Source organism: Lemur catta, chromosome 1 (assembly GCF_020740605.2).
Source record: "Lemur catta isolate mLemCat1 chromosome 1, mLemCat1.pri, whole genome shotgun sequence".
Taxonomy (NCBI): Eukaryota; Metazoa; Chordata; class Mammalia; order Primates; family Lemuridae; genus Lemur; species Lemur catta.
In genome coordinates, this window is record NC_059128.1 from 113,799,785 (window position 1) to 113,819,255 (window position 19,471).

Genomic DNA, 19,471 nt, shown 5'->3' on the forward strand with positions numbered 1-19,471 from the left:
CATGGCACAGAAGTGGGCTTAGGGTAGCGAGACACGCTCAGAAGCCAGGAGGGGGATTCCAGCCAGGAGACACTTGCAGCACAGCGCACTGGGAGTGCGTCCCTCACTCAAGAGTGCGTGAGAGCTGCCAGAGCGAAAATTAGGAAGTGGTCAGCATTTTGTTTTGTTTTGTTTTGTTTTGTTTTTTCTTGGGAGAGCAGCTCTTGGAACCGTCTCTGGAGTCCGATATTGTGAGTTATGGGGCCTTTGGTGTTCGAGGGCCTAGGAAAGGTGTTCTCAGTTCTCTGTTGTCAGCCCCCTAAGAACAGATGATCTTCGTCTGGGCCCACTGAAGAGGTGGCAGGTTTCAGAATGAGAGTAGCAGATGAGACAGGTAGACCACAGAGCTTTTGTGACAGTAACTGCTCTTCAAGAGCACACGGACTTCTCTTAGAGGCCCGTACAGGAAGTGTCCTGAGGGAGCCTCACCTTCCGCCCATGGCCAGTCCAGTCATTGCTGTGCGACTCGGCCAGCCTAGGTGGTGGCCTGTGCCTACAGAACTCACCATCTTGATTCTTAGGGACTTTGGGTCAGAGGCTCTACTCCTGAGACAGTCAAGCAGTCCCCACGTTGGGAGATGAAAGGTGACGCACAAGGGCAGAGTGCCTCGAGAGAAGCTGTTAAGTCCCCATGGGAGAGGGCCAGGTTTGGGGGACTCACAGGACAGTTTGTAAATGTACCAGCATAGTACTGAACACTGTGCATGTGACACACATACACACTCTTTGGTTTGAGCATTCGTCTGAGAAGTCCCAGGAGCACCACCATCACACTGCTTGGTGACTGCTCTGAGCCAGCCAAGGCTCCACTCCCTCGGGACTCTCTGCAGAGAAACCCCGGCTTTCTCTACTGACCGGGCAAGCTCAGCAGAGGAAACTTTGAGGTCAATTAGGCCATAAATCAAGTCAGTTGGAGCCCGATCTCAGCTTCTTCCTGGGCTCAGATTTTTCTTTGGATAACTCGGGCTATTTTCTTGTGTATCAGGACAGATTTGGATATTGCCCCATGTCATGTTGGAGTTCAGGAAACCGCCCACGGGTTACCCAGCGGGTCTCACCCATCAGGTCTAGTCCATTTTCTTTATTCCACGGTCCCCAGGGGGAATGTACAGCCGAGAGTTGTTTATGATAAATAGTGGCTCGCTGAATTGTTGCCTATAACGGGGCGTATCATCTTTCACTCTCATCAGAGCTCTGGCCACAGCCAACTCGGTACCAGGAAAAAGTCTCCATATATCAGACTTCCTGGCTCTCAGAAGACAGTTTGAGGAAGACCAAACCACATCCAGATTAAGTTCTCCCTGTGATCCGGAGAAGGCAGGCAGCTCTCAGTGCTCACTCCTAGCCGCTGGGATTGTGCTGGACTGAAGCTCCGTGCCAAGGCACTGCTGAGCTCCAGATCTGTTTATTAGACCTATCGGGAAGCTGAAGAAGATTCTGGAATGAGCCCCTCTGGCTAGACAGCTTCCCCGAATCGCTCAGCTCCTGCACAGGATCTGACCCTCGCCATTCCTCAACTTTCAGACCTTGGGGGCTGCTTCTCTTTTGCTTTTCAGTGTCTGCCTTTTTGACAAGAATCTCTGCACTGGTTGCCCCAGTCACAGAATAAACAGCATTGACTCAGCCCACAGTTTACTTTCTAACTCATCGGTCCCAACGGGTTCACTGAGCCTCTCCGGGCCTAATGGTTGCCTCGAGTTCTGGTCTCTTCCAGGAGGTCCGGTAGACAGTGCTGTTCGTTCCTGCCTGCTACCTGTGTCTGTAGCGTCAGCTTCTGAGATGCGGCTCCAGCCGGGACCAACCTGGCAGCTTTGTCTTCCTCGAGGTCATGCCAGGCAACCTCGGGAGAGCTGTGGTTTTGGGGTGGGCCAATTCCATCCTTTATACGAAGAATAAATGCCTCCCACCTCTACATTCCCATTCAGGGTTGGGTGCAACCCCCCCCATCTTATGCTTGGCGTCAAGGACTCCTGCGCCTCACGGTGTTGAGCTGCTTCCCCCGCGGCCCTGGAGTTGTGGGAGGAGAGCTGGCTGGGGCTCCTGCCTCCACCCAGCCCACAGCCCATGGTGAGTGGCTGCTGCGATTGCTAGGGCCTCACCAGCCCGCGGCCAGGCACCCTGGACAGCTTCTTCTCCTTCTTTGAGCCTGCTTCGTTCATTCGTGCTGTCCTGATGTGAGAGACAGAAGTTGAAGGGTGATCTTGGGTCTCCTTTCTCTCCTGCTTCCTTGTTTATTGACTTGGGATGTCTTCATCCTGGTATCCCAAATGGCTGCTGACCCAGCATTCCCTGGGTGTCGTCTTGAAGTCCTGACCCGTACTGTGGTGGAGTCCAGTTTGGGGAAAAGCGGAAGAGGAAGAAATGGGGCCCCCACACCCTGCTCCTGTCCTCGTTTCTCCCCAAGAGGCACATGTCTTCAGAGCTTACTCTCAGACTCCTCCTTGTGCAAGTGTCTGTGGCAGTGACTCTTGAGCTCTAGGCTGCAGACATCTGGGGTCTGACCCCACATGTGTCCCAGGCATGTTCTCCACTGACCCCGGAGGACCTACTCCTTTGGTTGGAGTGAAGGGTGGCCCCCAGACTGCCTTGACCCCAGACAGGTCCAGCCACTGGGCTGCCGTGTCTCAAGGAAATAGGAAATGTTTGTAGAGCTGACCTTGGCCTTGTATGGAGCCATGTGGCTTGAAGGGGGTTCCTGCACCCCAGACCTCTTCCTGCTTTGAGGAAGACAGCATGTTCCAACTATCTTCCTCCTGAGAGGAGAGGCCCTGCCTCCCCGCAGGGCAGCAGGCAGGGAGGCCCCAACGGGGCGGAGGGGCAGACGGCACTTCACACTGGAGCTGGTGAGGATTCCAGAAAAGCCAGTGTGTCTGCAGGGTGTGTTCTTTCTCACTGCTTCTGGGTTGGCAGTTTCAGACCCCACTGAAGGTTCCAGCAGTATCTGGAAGGTTCCCCAGGACAGGGATCTTCCTGTGTTCTGCCCAGGCCTTGGCTTCCCAGCCTTTCCAGGATAAAGAGGCCTGCCGTTCTCCTGCAGGCAGGTTCTTAGAAGTGATTTGGGGCTTGGAATAGAGGGTCTCTTGAAGGTCAGGGGTTCAGGAGCAGCTGAATTTTGTCCAGCCAGGCCCCCTCTCATCTCGGGGTCATCGAAGGGACAGAGCAGAGGATGTGGGCTCCATCTTGGCAGCCAGTACTCACCAAGTGCCTTTGCTCAGGGCATCCCAGGGGTTGGGTGTATGAGCTGTGTTGTAGTGGGAGACACATGCCGGACAGACCCCTGCGATCATTTCCAATTGTGACAGAACAGAACAGGGTAGGAGAGGTCTCGGGAGGGGCTGGGGTGCCATAAGGAGTGGACATAGCCCAAGGGAAAGCGCCCCGAGCTATGGGAGGAGCACACAGTGAGGCAGGAACAGAATTGACATGTTCAGAAAACGGGAAGGGGAAGGGGCCAGCACGGCTGGATCGTGGTGACGAAGGGGCCCCCGTGCGGGAAGCCACCAGAGGCTGTCAGCAGTCAGGCCCCAGGGTCCAGGGCTGCTGTGTGGGCCGGGGCAGCAGGGAGGTGGGAAGGAGCCGGGCAGGTGGGGGTCAGAGAGTCAGTTCAGTTCCAGATGCTTCTTGGGGGCTAGAGCTGACCAGACCTGCTGGTAGCTTGGGTGTGGTGGGCGAAGGAAGGATGAATCCAGAGCACTTTGTGTTCTCTGGGCTGCTCCGAGAGTCACCTCTAGAGCAAGAGAGGTTGGGCAGGAGCCCCAGAGGCCTCAGCTCCTGAGTCTTGGATCCCTGAGAAGTGTGGGGTGTCATGAAAAGCGCCCCTAAATATGCAAAGCAAAAACTAACAAAACTGATGGGAGAAATAGTCGATTCCGCTGTAACTGTTGGAGACTTCAGTAGTTACCTTCAGTAATCAGGAGAACATCTCGGCAGGTTAGCAGTAGAGGACGTGAACAGCCCTAGACCTCACAGCCACCTGCAGAACTCCCCACCCAGCAGCAGCAGGCTGCATGTTCTTCCCCAGCGTACACGGGACGTTCTGCAGGGTAGAAAAATGATTGGAATCATACAGAGTATGTTTTCCAACCGCAGTGGAATGAAATTGAAATCAGAAGAACTAGGAAGTTTGCACATGTGTAAATTAACCCAGATACCTAGTGGATCAGAGAGAGTTAGGTGTCCAGACCTCCTGAGAGTGCGGTGAAGGGGGAAGTGTCCCGAGCAGGAACTGTCAGCTGTCAGGGCTGCTGGCTGGATGTGGGCGTCACTGTGTGGCTGGCTCCCACGGTAAGGCGGGGCACGAGCCTGCGCTGCTTCTCTGTGGCCTGTAGGGCACCTGGCAGGCGGAGTCTTTTCCTTGAGCAAGTGCCAAGTGAGCTCCTATGTGAGGACCACTTCCCTCCTGGAACTCAAGAGTCCAGTGGGGGACCCTGACCCAAATCCCAGGATTCCAGTCAGAGCCACGAAGAAGTGTGAGGGGCAGTAGATCACAATGACTGAGGGAATCCTTCACATCTGAGATAGAAGGAGGACGTCATCGGATGAGGGAGCAGGTCCTCTGCAGAGGCCAGAGAGAGGGTGACCATCTCTAGGTCCCAAAGGTCATTCTGGAAAGGGCAGATCCCCCAGGACCCGGGAGCCCACCTTGTGAGGGTTTTGGTACAGTTGAGATGCTCAGTGAATTAAAACAGGAGAGGAGAGCCTAGAGCCCCAGGGTGGGCATGGGGCCATGCTGGGCCCACTTTTAGGAGTGGGTGGGAGGACAGGTGAGGCTGCATGGAGCATTCGTAAGCCAGAGCCAGACTGCAGGGCTCAGGAGGGCAGGAGTCACCCAGGAGGATGTGTCCTGTGTCAGCTGCCAGGGCTGGGCAGCTGACTTAAGAGCTGGTCTGGGGCAGTGGCTAGCCCGGGGTGGGATGCCCGGGCTCTGCTGAGTGGGCGGAGGTTTCAGCAGCTGGGCTGGGCAGTTGCTGCATCCCTCAATTCTCTCACCTTTGCTAAGTATCAGGGTGAGCGATACCTGGAATCTGTTCCCCGCTGATGTCACCTGGGGAAAGAGACAATACGGGAGAGTGCTGGTGACATACCAGAGACAGCTCTGCATCATCACATGCAACCCAAGGCGCTGGCATCTGTGGAATCAAAGCGCTGCTTTAGTGTCCCAGCCCCCACACTAAGTCCTGGGCTTGGGGAGCTGTTCGTAACCCAGGTCCCTCACGTCCTCGCTACACCCAGGACTCAGTTCATGTCCCTGGCTCCCACTCGCACCTGCCCCACCCCACCCCCCAGCTCAAGCTCTGTCCCCAACAAGGCCTGAGGGCTGGGAGTTTGTCCACATCCAGGTATGAATGGTGGACATTATAATAATGCCTGGGAACTGGCCTTGGTGCTGGGCTGAGCACGTGACCTGCTGTGTGACATAGCCCTGAGCCCCCCCTGCAAGAGGGCACTGCAGCATCCCCTTTCCAAGTGAGGAAACCAAAGCCTGAGCCAGGTAAGCTTCACGCCTGGGAAACAGCAGAGCCGGTAAACTGACTAAACTCTACAAGCATTCAAGATGTGGCAAAGATGGAGCAGCCTTTGTGCCACGTCCTAGCCACCTTTGGTGCTGATGCCAGGGCCAGCCTACTTGACACGAGCATTTTATTTCATTTTGGACTTGGTATTTTTACCGTTGCCCAGAGACTAATGAAACACCCTGTTGTATCAGGAAGATTTTGTGTTTCCCAAGCCATCTGGCCGTGGTCTCTTCTGAGCCTCCCAGTTGCCCAGATACACAATGGGGCTGGTGCTAACTGGCCCTCGTTTCACAGACAGTCCCCCAGAACCATTTCCAAAGAGTTCTTGGAACACAGACCTCAAGCAAGAAGCCCAGGCTTGCTTGTGTGACACAAACCTGAGTGCTCAGCTCTCACTGGGGAGGAGAAAGTCTGGTTAGGATTTTTTTCTTACTGCCACGAATTAGCTGTGTGACTTTGAGGAGACCTCCTACTAAGCTACGATGACGTTTACATTTTTAAAGGATTATAAAGACAAAGAGAGAGACAAAGGTGTGGCCTGCAAAGCCAAGAGTACTGACCGCCCCTTATGGAGAAATGTGCTTTAGGCCTTTCCTTTAGGGGATCTGTGCTCCCATCTGGTAACCTCCAATGTTACCTGTTGCAGTGACCCTTCCGCACAGCACTCTGCAGTTTGCAGCGCACTTCACATGCATCGTCTCATTCAGTCCCTCACAGCTTGCTGAGGTGGGCGGCTCTCTTTGGCTAAACTTGACCTCTGAGGAGCTTTTCTGAACATGAGAAAACTGGCTCTTCTGCTCACTTGTATGCCAGGCAGAGGGGCATTCACTTGCCAGTTTGCTCTTGGCTGCTGTATTCTGAGACGGGACATATGTGAGGGGTCGTGTATGGGAAGAGAGAGGGTGTACACTACCCATTTTCAGTCTTCACTGTTAGTTGTTCACATTCTAAAACTGAAGGTTGATAAAGTCGGAAATTCTTCAGCCCCCTTTTCTCTGAGCTTGTGGTTGTGCTGTTGTGTATAGGGCTATTGTCTTTGATGGTTATGGTCTGAGCGCTTTGCAGGGGGCTTTGGCCCGAAGCATCAAACCTCTCACTTGCTCTGAAAATAATAGCCCACCTTAGACAGGGCTCCGCACCATAAAATGTCCCAAGGCAAAGAACAGAAACCGCTCTAATCCAGTGTTATACGACCATTTTAAACAATCCTGTGGTTCTTCATAGCAGGGAGGGTCAATTTTCAGCTCTTGGCAAAGTGAACTGTGGCCAGATAAAGTGTCACTGGGTTTGAGTCTGGGGGTGGCAGAGCAGTTAGCTGTAACCTACAGAGACACAGAAACTGATCCTCATGCTGTAAATGCTCTCCTTGGCACCAGGTTTGGTAGGCCAGATGCAGAGGTTCACCAGAGGTAATTTTTGAGCTTTAGGTTGAAATTCTGCCTGTGGTTCAGGTGGCTGAGTGCAGGGAGTTAGCCCGCAGCATCATCGCATGTCAGGGGCTATTGGTACGGAGCTCGGAGTTGTGCACTTTCATTAGCCTGGCGCTTTCTCACCACCCTGCTGTGGTCTTGTTTCAGAGATCAGCCGGAGGCTCCAGTCCCGAAGGCGGAGAAGGTAAGGAAATATCTAGCGCGCTTGACCATCTTAACCAGTTGTAAAAACGGAAGTAACCTGATTTTTCTCCTCCTTCTCCTCCTCCTCCTCCTCTGTAGATTCTGACCGGGAAGATGGAAATTACTGCCCTCCTGTCAAGCGAGAAAGAACGTCATCTTTAACCCAGTTCCCCCCCACGCAGCCAGGTAACGCTCCGCACTTAGCGAAAAAATGATGAAAGCATGTGTGCTTAGAAACTCACTGCTGCCCTCTCGTGCCCGTCATCCGTTCTCTGTCTTCTGCCCAGATCCAGCTAGAATTAACCCCAGGCTCGGTCTCCATCAGGAGTGAGGTTAGAGCTTGCCCAAAATGTAGCAGCAGTTGTCCCCTGTCTGGAATCAGTGACACTAAAGTGTGGTGAGACTTTGTAGCCTGAGGAAGACTATGAAGAAATCGTCCCTCTGAAATGGAGGAAAAGAGTTCACTGTTGAGAGCCCTGCTGGGGCCTCTGACTGTTAATTACATCTCTTCTTTCCCAGGCTGCTGGCCACACACTAAAGGTTGTAGGGGTGGGGTGTTCTCCCGACCAGTGCGTGCCCAGCATTGGCAGTCCAGTGAAACAGCCGAGACATACACGTACCCCGGTAACTGGCAGGCCATGAGGTCCCAGCATAGACCTGGGTGTGATGCCGTGAGCTCCCAGAAGGAGGGAGGCTTGGTGAGGCCTGGAAGGGTGGGCCCCCCTCGGACTGCACAGGAGGCTGGGCCTGAGGGCTTGGAGGCCCTAGACATGAGGCCTGGCCTGAGCACGTGCATGGAGGTCACCCCGGGGTCTCATACAAAGGCTGGTGCAGTTGCAAAGAGGCAGGTTCCAGGGGCAGAGGGAGCTGCTGGGGCTACTTAGTGGCAGCCGCCAGCCAGGGGACACCTCTACAGCTCGGAGGGTGAACACCGCAGGGCTCTTCTCCCTTCCCCATCCTGACTTCCCCACTCTGCGTGTCTCGGGTTCTCTGTCTTAGCTGTCTAGTGTCAGGTGGAGTAATCAGGGAGGTTCTCCAGTTACCCAACCCGAAAGTCATCCTTGGTAAGTTCATGCCAATCATTTGACAGTTGTGAATGTTGAGGATATTGCAGTAAAGGAGAAAACACTCTCGAAAGTTGTTTGTGCTTACAAAAGTCACACAGACCTTACAGGAGCGGACAGTGTAGAAAGCCAGCGTCCTTTCAGAGTCATCCCTCTGACACACTTGATTTCGTGTCTGTTTCCCTCGATGTTGACTTGGGACATGGCCACAGCCTTTTTCACGACTGCATTAGGTTCCCCTGCATGACTGGGGAACTGTCCAGGTGGTTTGCAGTCCAGGCTGCAGCGGACATCCTTTTTTAAAGGACCTCTGCACAGGTGGCCAGGTGACGTCTGTGCAGGAGGGCAGGTGTTCCCATAGAATGGGGCGCTCCCACCTCCTGGTCTTTGGTTTTATCCCTCCCCACTCACTGGTTGCTTGATGCGTCCAAAGGCCCCACAGACAGGAGAGGTGGCCTTTTGTGCTGCGGCGGAGCAAGGGGTGGGAAGCTGCCAATCCTTTTCCCTCCGTGACCTGCTAAAAACTGCCTCTGCCTCCCCTCCAGTGCGATGGCACCTAGGAGATACTAAGCTCTTTGTCGTCAGGGGAACTAGAGACGTAAGGGGCAGTGCCACCATGGAAGGTGTTTTTCATTCTGTCTTCGCTCACTGCGCTCAGGCTTAGTTCTGGACCTCTGAGCTCCACTCCTTTGTGGAAGCCTGTTGGTGGCCGCACCCCAGGGGCAGTTGTTGTCATAAAGTAAGATCTGGGGGCGGGGTGGGGGGCAACCTCCCACGCAGTGTGGAGCATCCATCACCCTCCCGCTGCCCCGCTGGCTGCCCCTGCAGGGTTGTCAGGACAAGACAAGCAGCCCCCAGTAGATGGAGTTGCCAAGAGACAGACAAAGGCCATTGGGTGGAGACCCCGTTCTCGCTGAGCTGTGGGGTTTGCTTTTATCAGGAAAGTCTGAATGCCTCATCCAGGGAGTGCTATCCCCTCCCAAGCTGGGGCTTGAGAATCGACCCTGCGTGTCCACCCCGCCTACTCACGCTGTTTTTCCTCTTGTTCCCTCCCCTGCCTGCACCTCCCTGCCGACAGTATCAAAAAACAATGTTTTTATGCCATCAACCTTCTGCGAGTCATCTGCAGGCAATTCTGACTCAGAACCAGGTGAGCCCTCGCGTCCATCTGTCTTCCCGCCGTCCTGGGGGGTTTTCCTGGGAGGAAAAGCGGTTGATACTGGAAAAATAAGGTCTTCACCAGGAATGGGCATTTTAAACCAGTTCTTTTTTTCAGTTCTTAGGGTTTTTTTTCCCTTAACTCTTCCGCTCATAAATTTGAAATCTAACGTGAGGCAAGGCTTCATAACCGCTCAAATGCTTCATAATCTGTTTCTGTGAGCAAGGCCTGGTTGCCAGAAACTTTAAGTCCTTTAGAAAAAATCTTTCGAGAGATGTATTATTCATTTTTCAAAAGTTTATACAAGTACTGCATTCATATTGTTAAAAAAAAAAAAGTAAATCAGAAATAAATAAAAAGAATCCCTTCCCCTCTCCCACTCCCCGTGCCATTGCAAAGGTAACTCCTGTGACATTTGTACGATTTTCCAGAGCCCTTTTCTATGTATTAAATTCTCACATTAATTACTATTGCTTAAGATCTGTTCAGATAAATGTGTTTAATCACAGCTTTAAAACTTTAAGGAAAACAGCTTGATCCCTTCTGAAGAGTATGGAACCTTCCTTTTTTGGTCTGTCGCTGGAGAACCAACTCCAAGATTTCCTGAAAGTCTCTCTCACATGGCTGAAATTCCTCATAAAACATTTAACGAGCAGGTTTAACAATGTGAATTCTGTAACCCAACCTGCCTTATATAAATTCATTGCCGACTTCAAAAGCTCTGCCAGATAAGTCCTCGTTGGCATGATGTGGATGTCAGGGAAGAGGCGAATCTTTGTAACTTTCAGGAGTGATTTGATGGCACCATTTCAGTCAAGTTCATTTTGACGCCAGAAGCAGACTGTTCTGAGCTGACCCCTTGGCTGTGTCCTCCAGAGGAGCCTGGGTTTCAAGGTCCTCAGGCACAGCACGTTGTCCCTCGTAGCTGGGGTGTTGCTTGGCAGGTGGTTCTGAACAGTGGGGCAGGGCCTGTGGTCCTGGTCCAGGTTATCCATCCCTGAAGCCATGAGTCTCAATCCCTCCTTCACGCTGTCAAGCTCTAGCGCGACTGTCACGGTCACTTCCGAGGTCTATGCGTGACAGCCTCCCTCCCCTCTCTCCAGCACCTTTCTCTGCTAGGTGAGCAAGTCAGTTCTGCAGAGTGAACTTCAAATCCTTGCCTGCCTGCCTTCGGTTTTTTAGCTTTAATTCTGAAAAACTTTACCATTTCCAGAATTATAAAGCACTTCTCCCTCCCTTTTACCTGAGGCCCCCATCAGATTTCCCACATTGTCCCCATGAGTCCTTTAGAGCAAAGGGATTGGGCCTGTGTCAACGCCGTGCGTCTCATTCCAGCGGGAACACTTCTGCCATCTCCCCTCAATGTTTACACGCCAGCTGTTCTGTGGCAGTCCTTCCGGGTAGGCTTGCCAGTTAGGCATCTCCAGTGAGAACAGCACAGAAGCGACGCTGCATCCTCATTGTGCACGATGTCCACTCGCCCGCCTTGCTGGCAGGGTTAACCTTGATGCTTCAGTTGGAGCCCTGCCGGCCAGGTTTCACCAGGTTAAATTACTTTTCTCCACACTTTGTGATGGATATTTTCTGGAGAGAGACTTTGAGACTCGGGACAGTGCGTTCCCCTTCTCGCTCCTGCCCTCTGGGTTTTGCACCCGGTCATGTTTCCTAGCTGGAAATACTATTCACTTGGAAGATCACCCTATGGGGATCTTCTGACCCCGCCAGCCCCCTGCATCCATGCACTGGCATTCTCTGGGCGGAAGAGCTTGCTTTTCTTCCCCACTTAGTTCTTCTTGATTGATCATGTCAGTAGGGATTGATGGTTCCTGTTTGAGTCAGTGGGATATGATCTCTTGTCACTAGTTTTTATTTTAATATTCAGGTTGTTCCAGGTTCAGCCAGTGGAGGCCCTGTCAGGAGCTTCCTGTGTCCTTCGGCATGTCCCCGCCGCTCCTTTGAGTGCTGCCTTCACTTTGTTGCAGCCAGAGACTCCTGGCTCATTCTCCTTCCTATCCCGGCCCTAGAATCTCCTCTGCTCCTCAGAGGGTCCCTGGTCCTGTGTGGTGGACAGTGGTCTTTAGAAACCAAGATCTGGGGGCTCCGTGTGCTCTCACAATCTCATGGTGCATCCTCGCTCCCAGACCCACAGTGGACAGAGCTGGGGACATGCTCATCTCCATCTGTGTGACTCTGTGTCTCCAGAGATGACCTGGAGAACGTGGATACCGCCAGTCCAGGACCAGCAGGGTTCTTCCAGCTTCCCCCCGGCATGTTTCCACCTCTCTTTCCTGACAGTAAAAAACATGGCTCCCTCTATCCTTGGTGTGTTACCCATCGCTCCCTGCCCCACCCTGCGCCAGCACTGTCCTTGCACAGCCCCCAGCTCCTCCCAGGCTCAGTGTCTGGGGCACGCCCGGTGTAATTCCAGTATGCTTTCCTGGTTAAATCAGGGGTTCCCGTGGGGTGAGCATTGCTTCCTTCAGATATCACTCAGGGACTGCGGCCCGCAGAGACACCCACAGACAGGAGCCGGCTTGCTTCGGACTTGTTTCCCAGGAGGGCAGAGGCAGCCCCAGTGGTGCAGGGGGCTGGGGGGCAGACAGCCTCTTCCTCTCCGGAGGGCTCTCCTCCTCCAAGGGATGTGGGTGCCTCAGGGAGACATAAGTGCAGTGGCCTGCACAGCCCCAAGCCTCACCTTGACTGTGTGGCAGGAAAAGCAAGTTTCTGGAAGAAGTTAGAAGCAACCACCCATGTTTTAGTGGAGTGAGGCCCAAGACAGGGGCCTCCAGAGTTTGGCTGCCCTGGGAACACACCTCCCTGCCTGGGCCCCTTCTGTCCCCTGAGTCCCCAGGTCACTTTAGAAGTGCAGCATACCTGTCTGTCTGTCCGTTCAGTGCAGCGTTCAGCTAGGTTTCCTGTGCGGCTGCAGAGTGGGCCACACTATGTCCCAGCACCATGGGCTGGGCAGTGGCAGCAGTCACCCAGGCCTGCTGCCCCACCACGCAGCCTGGGGGCTCCAATCAGGGTTCGAGTTGCTCTGCACACAGCAGAGTGTAGAAGAGCAATCTACAACCAAGAAGTAAGCGTTGGAAAGACAGCTCTGAGGGCTTTCTAGAAATTATCTCAATTGTGAATTTTGACCTCGGCTTTTAAAAATGTATCTAAATTGCCAATCATCTTCTGAATAATGCTGTGCTTTGGAAATGTAATTCAGTATTTCCTTCCTAAAAAGGAACATATGGTGGCGTCTGGTTCTCCTGAGTTTGGTTTATGACTGCTCTGTAACGGGAGAGGCACCCGCCAGCAGGCTGCTGGGAGCCCATCCGGCGGCACAACCCCTTCCTGCTAACTAGTAGTGAGAATTGTTAGGATCCTGTCATCGCTGAGGGAAAGCAGTGTAACTCCCCAGCACAGAAGGGGAAGTGTCTTTCTATCTCATTCTAAATTCTTCTTTGATTTTGCTTCGTATCTGAAAGTTCAGCCTGAAAAGGTGTTTTAGGTTTTGTCATCATTGTCTTAATGTACAATTGAATGGTTTTTAGTCTATCCACAGAGCTATTAATCAACATAATTAATTTTAGAACATTTTCATCACCCCAAAAACAAGCCCTGTCCCCCGTTCCCCATCAGCAGTCACTCCCCAACCCCTTCCCCCAGCCCCTGACAGCCCAGAATCCACTTTCAGTCTCTGTGGATTTGCCTGTTCTGGACATTTCATTTAAACAGAATCAGACAGTATGTGACCTTATGGAGTGCCTTCACTTTTTGGGGGGTTTTTTGTTTTTTGGTTTTTTTTTTTGGTTTTTGCCTTTACATTTATTTAAGCCTTTGATTTCTTCCAACAATGTTTTATAGTTCTTTTGTTGTATTTATTCCCAAGTATTTTAGTGCTTTTGGTGCTATTATAAAATGGAGTTTTCTTGATTTCATTTTTGGATTGTTCACTGCTGTTGTGTAGACACATAGTTGATTTCTGCAATTGATCTGTGCCCTGCATCCTGACAAGGGCTGGACCTGAGCATTACAGCTGGGTTCACAGCTGCGTCCAGGAGCGGCCTGCCTGCCTGCATCACAGGCCTTTTATGACAGTCCTTCCTATCGTAGAGCAGATTAGACTGCCGTCCCCACCGGTGGGCACAGTCACCAAAACACAGATTACCAGGATCCGCGTGGAAAGGCAGCTGAGCTGAAGCCAGGCTTTCGAGCCATCCCAGGAGCCACCGTGCACTTGCTGTCCTCTTCCAGCTCTGTGTGTGTCAGCCCAGACTCTGTCCTGGGGAGACCTGGCCTCCACACGGGTGGCCAGGAGAGCTCTGCGGCACATCTGGAAAGAGGAAGGAAGCCAGGCATCCGCTCCCTCTGGCCTTCTCACCACAGAAAGCGTGTCTCCTTTCCCAGACCTCTGTTGGGAAAAGCACTACTCAGGCTTTTCCCCGACACAGACTTGTCCTCTAGGAAAGGGACACAGGTCCTGGGAACCTTGGTTCTGTGTTTCCCCAGCATTCTCCAGGGCTGTCTCAGCGCCGGGGCAGGCCAGCAGATCTCAGTGCGCTCAGCCTGCAGCCCGGCTGGTCCCCTCACTCTGGGAGCACACTGTCAGCGGATGCCCCAGAGGCACCCCTTCCTACAGCCCCGCCCCTCCCCCTCCCCCAGGCCGCAGTTGGTCCCTGAGGCCAAGAGCAGAGCCCTCTCCTGCCCTTCCTCCCCCAGCCCAGCCCCGCCCCAGGCAGGCCTGCTGTTCATGCTCCATCTTGTGCTTTTAGAGGAAAGGAGCAGCGGGTTCCGGTTGAAGCCACCGACCCTGATCCATGGCCAGGCCCCCAGCGCAGGTAGGTCTGCCGCCTGGCGGGGAGAGGGGATGATTTCCTGACACCCTTCCAGGCCTCTCTGCCCAGCTGCACCCAGACACTGGGCTCAGCCTGCGTTTTAGGTCATCTGTGAACTGACTCACGTACCCTGGAAAGCTGCTTAAAGAGAGGCAAGTTTGACCAGGGAGCTCAGGACCCCTCCCTGCGCTCAGAAGAGGCGGTGTCCCAGGAGCAGGCTCAGCCTGGGGGCCATGTGGACTCTGTGCCCGGCCCAGCATAGTTGGTGCAGCCTGTCTCTCCAGTGCATTCTGCCCCAGCGTACCAGGCGTTAACCCCAATTAGCAGAACTGCTGTTCTCCAGCACCTCGCTGCATCACTGTACTAACTGGATTAATTTGCAGACACGATCAGTTATGTGGGAATTTCAGTTAATCACATATAAAATAACAGCCAGAATCTGCATGTCTAGCTGTAAAGACTTCAGGTTTTTTAAAAAGTTCCTCCCTGCGAAGTCTAGCCTGCCAGGGGCCAGTCTTCTCTGAAGTGCCTGGGGGCAGGGGGTCTTGTGTTTCTGCCAGGGGCCTGGAGGCCCTGGGACAGCCAACTTCTGTCCCCAGGTCTGCCGAGCCAGAAGCCGAAGGAGCAGCAGCGGAGCGTGCTTCGCCCGGCAGTGCTGCAAGCCCCGCAGCCGAAGACGCTGTCCCAGACTGGTAAGAAACGGCGGCCCTGGCACCTGGGCTCAGACGGCAGGGTAGAGCGGTTCTGAAGTCGCGCCCGGGACAGCGGTGTCGCGACACAGGTGACTGCTGAATGCACCCAGAAATACAGAGAGCTCGGGGAAGGTGATCCTTTAAATGAGCCACCCCTCCCCGTTCCCTCCAGCCCTCCCATGGTGAGCCCCGCAGAGGAGAGAGAAGCGCTGGCACAGCCTCCCTGAAGCTCTCTCTGGGCTGAGCGTGACTGGGGGTGGAAACTGGCTTTGTCCGTTCTCTGTCTCCATAAAAGCTGGCCAGTTCCTGGGAATGTTTAGATTTGCCCCTACGTGTTTGCAGAGGAAACCTCAGCCTTGTAACTTTACAGGTCGTCTAAGAGACTGGAAGGGTCCTTTTGGTTAGGTGCACGTTTTCATCTTACCTACCAGCCTCCTAAACCGTGCTTCCATTATATCCACAGCGGTGGTGGTTTCCAGTTAGTCCTCGATTTTCTTAATACTAATGAGTTTTTCTTCCTCTTAATCTTCCCCTATAATGCCCCATAATTCTCTGGAAGCAACTCAGCATCCAACACTTGGGAAATAGTTTCTGTTTCTGAAGGGTTTTAGTTACATGGGACATTATTTTAATCTAATGCTAAACAATCAAAGCCAGATTTAAACTGTGTGTGTCATATACTCGTAACTATTTACAGGGGGGAAAATGCATCATCTCTGTACTAGTAAAATTCATAAGAATCATCCCCCAGTATATTTTCTTTTTCTGTTTCTTTTATTCTTAGCAATAATGCTACCTTTTTTTTTTTTTAATTTATTTATTTATTTATTTTTTGAGATAGAGTCTGGCTCTGTTGCCCGGGCTACAGTGCTGTGGCGTCAGCCTAGCTCACAGCAACCTCAAACTCCTGGGCTCAAGCGATCCTCCTGCCTCAGCCTCCTGAGTAGCTGGGACTACAGGCGTGCGCCACCATGCCCAGCTAATTTTTTTTCTGTATATATTTTTAGCTGTCCAAATCATTTCTTTCTATTTTTAGTAGAGACAGGGGTCTCACTCTTGCTCAGGCTGGTCTCGAACTCCTGACCTCGATCGATCCTCCCACCCCGGCCTCCCAGAGTGCTAGGATCACAGGCATGAGCCACCACACCTGGACTGTGTTTTTTTTTTTTTTAACCTAAGATTTTGTGGCTCTTCATAGAGACTCGAGGTCCTTTCCTTAAAAAGGAGATATTGCACTGTGGCCCACATGGTAGGGGGCCCTAGGCAAGGTCTAGCCCCTCAGCAAGCGGGGGCGGGAGGTGCTTTGTCGTGATTCCCTGTCTCCTTCCTTCCCCCCACAGTCCCCAGCAGTGGCACCAACGGGCTCAGCATCCCAGCAGACTGCACAGGGGCAATGCCAGCAGCATCACCCGAAAACCCCACACGGAGAAGCCCGTCTGAATCTGCCGACGAGGCGTGCACACTCGAGGTTGGTGGTCCTGGGCTGGAGGGCACAGCATGCTGGGCCCGCATGGGCGGGAGGGTGACACTGCTGGGGTGCTGCTGAGTTCATAGCCCTGTTGCGAGCAGCTTGGACGTGAGGCTGATTTAAGGATTCCTGGATTTGCTCAGTGGTCTTAGTGAATAACTGTAACTGACAAACCAAATTACTAAACTGCGAAGAGTGGTCTCTCTCCATCAGTCAAAGAGAATGGTGCCACCAGCATGCTCTGCCGCAAAGTGTTCCCGCCGGGGGCACCCAAACCATTTCGCTCCGGGGAATCATTGGGGCCAGAGGATCACCTGTCATTGATGAGTGTCTTGCAGCATTTCACATGATGAAACATGTTCCACACCCAGACAACCCCTCAGGGATTCGCACATGTGTGCCCATTCTGGTTGGAAAAGTTCTCCTGGGGAGTCAGCTCAGAAATAGTTCATTTAAAGGGGGAAAGTCCTTGCCGATGCAGGCCTTAGGCAGTGTGTTCACGGCCCTGTAAATAGGAGCATGTGTTGAAGAGCCTGCTGTCAGGGTTGGCAGAGATGGGTTTGGAATCAGAGTTGAAACACAGATGTGGCGTCTTCCGTGTGAAGGCCAGACTGGATCTGTGTGTCTGTTCTCTGCTCCACCCATTTCAGTGTCCTGCGGTTTTATACCCTTCACTCCCAGCAGATGCCCCAGCTCCATGGTGAAAACGGCCATCTATAATCAGAGTTTAAACCATCACCGAGGGCAACCCCTCCCTGCTTTAAACTACAGTTTGCTGAGTTGGAAATAGGGGTCACTTCGGCAGCATGCTGCTGCTTGGAAACTTTGGTAGCTGGGGTCTCCAGGGTGCAGGCGACTCAGGTGTACAGTTTTGACTTGGAGGGAGACCTAGAAGTGACCCAGCCCATCCCGTCCTCCTTTGGCGCTCCCCGTGGCAGGTACACAGGCCAAATGGGCAGCACTAGCTGCTGAGAGTTCGAACCTCTCTTGGCCCCCATCGGCCTGTATCACTTTCCTGTTGGTTCTAGCCCTTCTTCACAGTGCAGACATGTGTGTTCTCTCAAGTCCCTGAGCTCAGAGGTCAGGCCTCTCCACTGTCCCTTCATCAGGCTGGACGGCCCTGGTGGCTGGAGTCAATTTCCGTGCCTCGCAGTCTCCTGGCTGCCGCTCCCAGCTCCTGGGTCTGTCCCTCCCAGGATCCCGTGTCTGGCTCCAAAGCCAGTGTTCCACGTGGGTCTGGGATGGAGCCACACACACCACACCCCCGTCAGCAGCTCTGCATGTGGCAGGCGCCCAGACAGAGGTCACACGCATGCTGTCTCGTGACCACCCAGTTCTGCTGAGATTTTCAGGGCTGGCCACACCCGCCCATTTCTGTCCTTGAGGCAGCAGCCCAAACGGGACCTTTGCCCTTCCCTGCCGCCCATGAACATGGCACACACTGACATGGCACCCATTGGGGACCATGAGCTTAGGGGCTAGGGCGGCCCATGGGGGAGCCTCCATGGTTAGATTTCGGGTACTTTCCTTGGGAAAGAGGAAGAGCCACACCCCCCCGCCCCGCCCCACCGACACACACGCACGCACGCACGCATGCTCTACAGGCCTCAGGATTCACTTATTAGTTTAATTAAAGCTTTTTAAAAGTCCCTACCAGGTTAGGGACATGCTCTGCGATCAGAAACGGTTTGCTGCCTGCGTCCCCGACCTCAGGTGACCCTGAGGGCTCTGCCTACCTGGGAATAGCCCCAGTCAGAGGGTGAACAGGGAGCACACAGAAGCCAAGGTCCGGGCGCATGTTTCCATTGGAAGTGTATCCCCGCACTCTGCAGTGGGGCTGGGCATTGGCCTGTCCTCTAAGGACTCCCAGATCGCCAGACACAGGTATGATTGACGTTCACTCTTGCACAGGGATGAGGCTGCAGTGTGAAGGCGGCGGCAGCAGCATTTATAGGGAGCACAGTAGAGACACATTTAAACTCTGGACAGGTGGACCAGAAAGTGGACTTTGTGCTATGACCCACCCATCCTGGGGCTGGTATTTTAACTCTAGTCTTCCCTGCCTGGTGACAGCACCGAGCGGCGTCAGGGGCTGTCTGCGTTCTTTCTCACCTCGGGGCTCCAGGTTCTCAGGTCCCTTCACGTGTCCTGGGCAAATCCTGCTTTGCTTTCTTGTCCACCACACACATCCCCAGAGCATCTGCCCAAAAGCCTTTTTAAATTTATTTTCAAATTATACAGTAGCTCTTACCATGTAGTGTAAGAAAAACATCTATGAAGTGCTTGCAACTCCGTGTTCCATTGTCCCAAAATAAATGAATTTGTTCCTGAACTGTTAGTTATGAAAGTGAGGCCTACATGTTAAAAATATTTAAGTAAATGAGAAATTCTACAAAGTAACAAGTGGAAGCCACCGTCCAGTTAAGAAGTACTAGATGACTTAGCTCTGTCAACAGTTTGAATTCTCTCTCTCCTGGTTTTTTTTCCTGGACATTCCTACACACACATACTTGGGATTGGGTTTGCTTTTAGCAGAAGTGGAATCACACTTCTTGATTTTTCCCTCCAGTCAGTGTATGGTAGGCATCATTGCATGTCAGTTCAGAGACCTGCCTCTCTGCTGGTTATAGCCGCGCTAGATTTTCTTCTCCCTTTTTTTTTTTTAAGCAGTGAGGTCTCACTTTGTCACCCAGTCTGGAGCACAGTGGTGTAGTCGTAGCCCACTGCAGCCTCGAACTCCTGGGCTCAAGCAAACCTCCCAAGAAGTGGAACTACATGTTCGTGCCACCACACCCGGCTATTTTTTTTATTTTTTGTAGCAGCAGGTTTCACTATGTTGCCCAGGCTGGGCTCAAACTCCTGGCCTCCAGCAATCCTCCCACCTCAACCTCCCAAAGTGCTGGGCTTACAGGCTTGAGCCACCACACCCAGCAGGGGCTTTTTTATACCAGAAACAAGTGTGACTCCGAGCAAGTGTGATGAAAAGCCTCTCCATAAAGCAGCCATCTGTGGATGCCCTGAAGAAGTCGCTCAGCCTCACAAAGACCAAGTTTCTGTTGGAGCCGTGGATAATCCAGGCGCTATTGGCCCTGGA

General features: G+C 53.0%; 1 protein-coding gene across 13 annotated transcripts in view; it reads left to right on the forward strand.

Moving 5' to 3' along the window:
* RANBP3 (RAN binding protein 3) overlaps window positions 1-19,471 on the forward strand; it is a 55,423-nt gene that overhangs the window by 25,733 nt on the left and 10,219 nt on the right. For 8 of the 13 annotated variants that reach the window (XM_045548841.1, XM_045548846.1, XM_045548843.1 and 5 more), the window contains 6 exons: window positions 7,133-7,169; window positions 7,268-7,354; window positions 9,311-9,382; window positions 14,155-14,220; window positions 14,817-14,909; window positions 16,250-16,377. In XM_045548841.1, the coding sequence (XP_045404797.1) occupies window positions 7,133-7,169; window positions 7,268-7,354; window positions 9,311-9,382; window positions 14,155-14,220; window positions 14,817-14,909; window positions 16,250-16,377 (483 nt within the window). Of the gene's footprint in view, window positions 1-2,059; window positions 2,107-7,132; window positions 7,170-7,267; window positions 7,355-9,310; window positions 9,383-14,154; window positions 14,221-14,816; window positions 14,910-16,249; window positions 16,378-19,471 lie in introns of those variants that run through there. The other 5 variants (XM_045548844.1, XM_045548848.1, XM_045548850.1 and 2 more) reach the window with 2 other exon arrangements.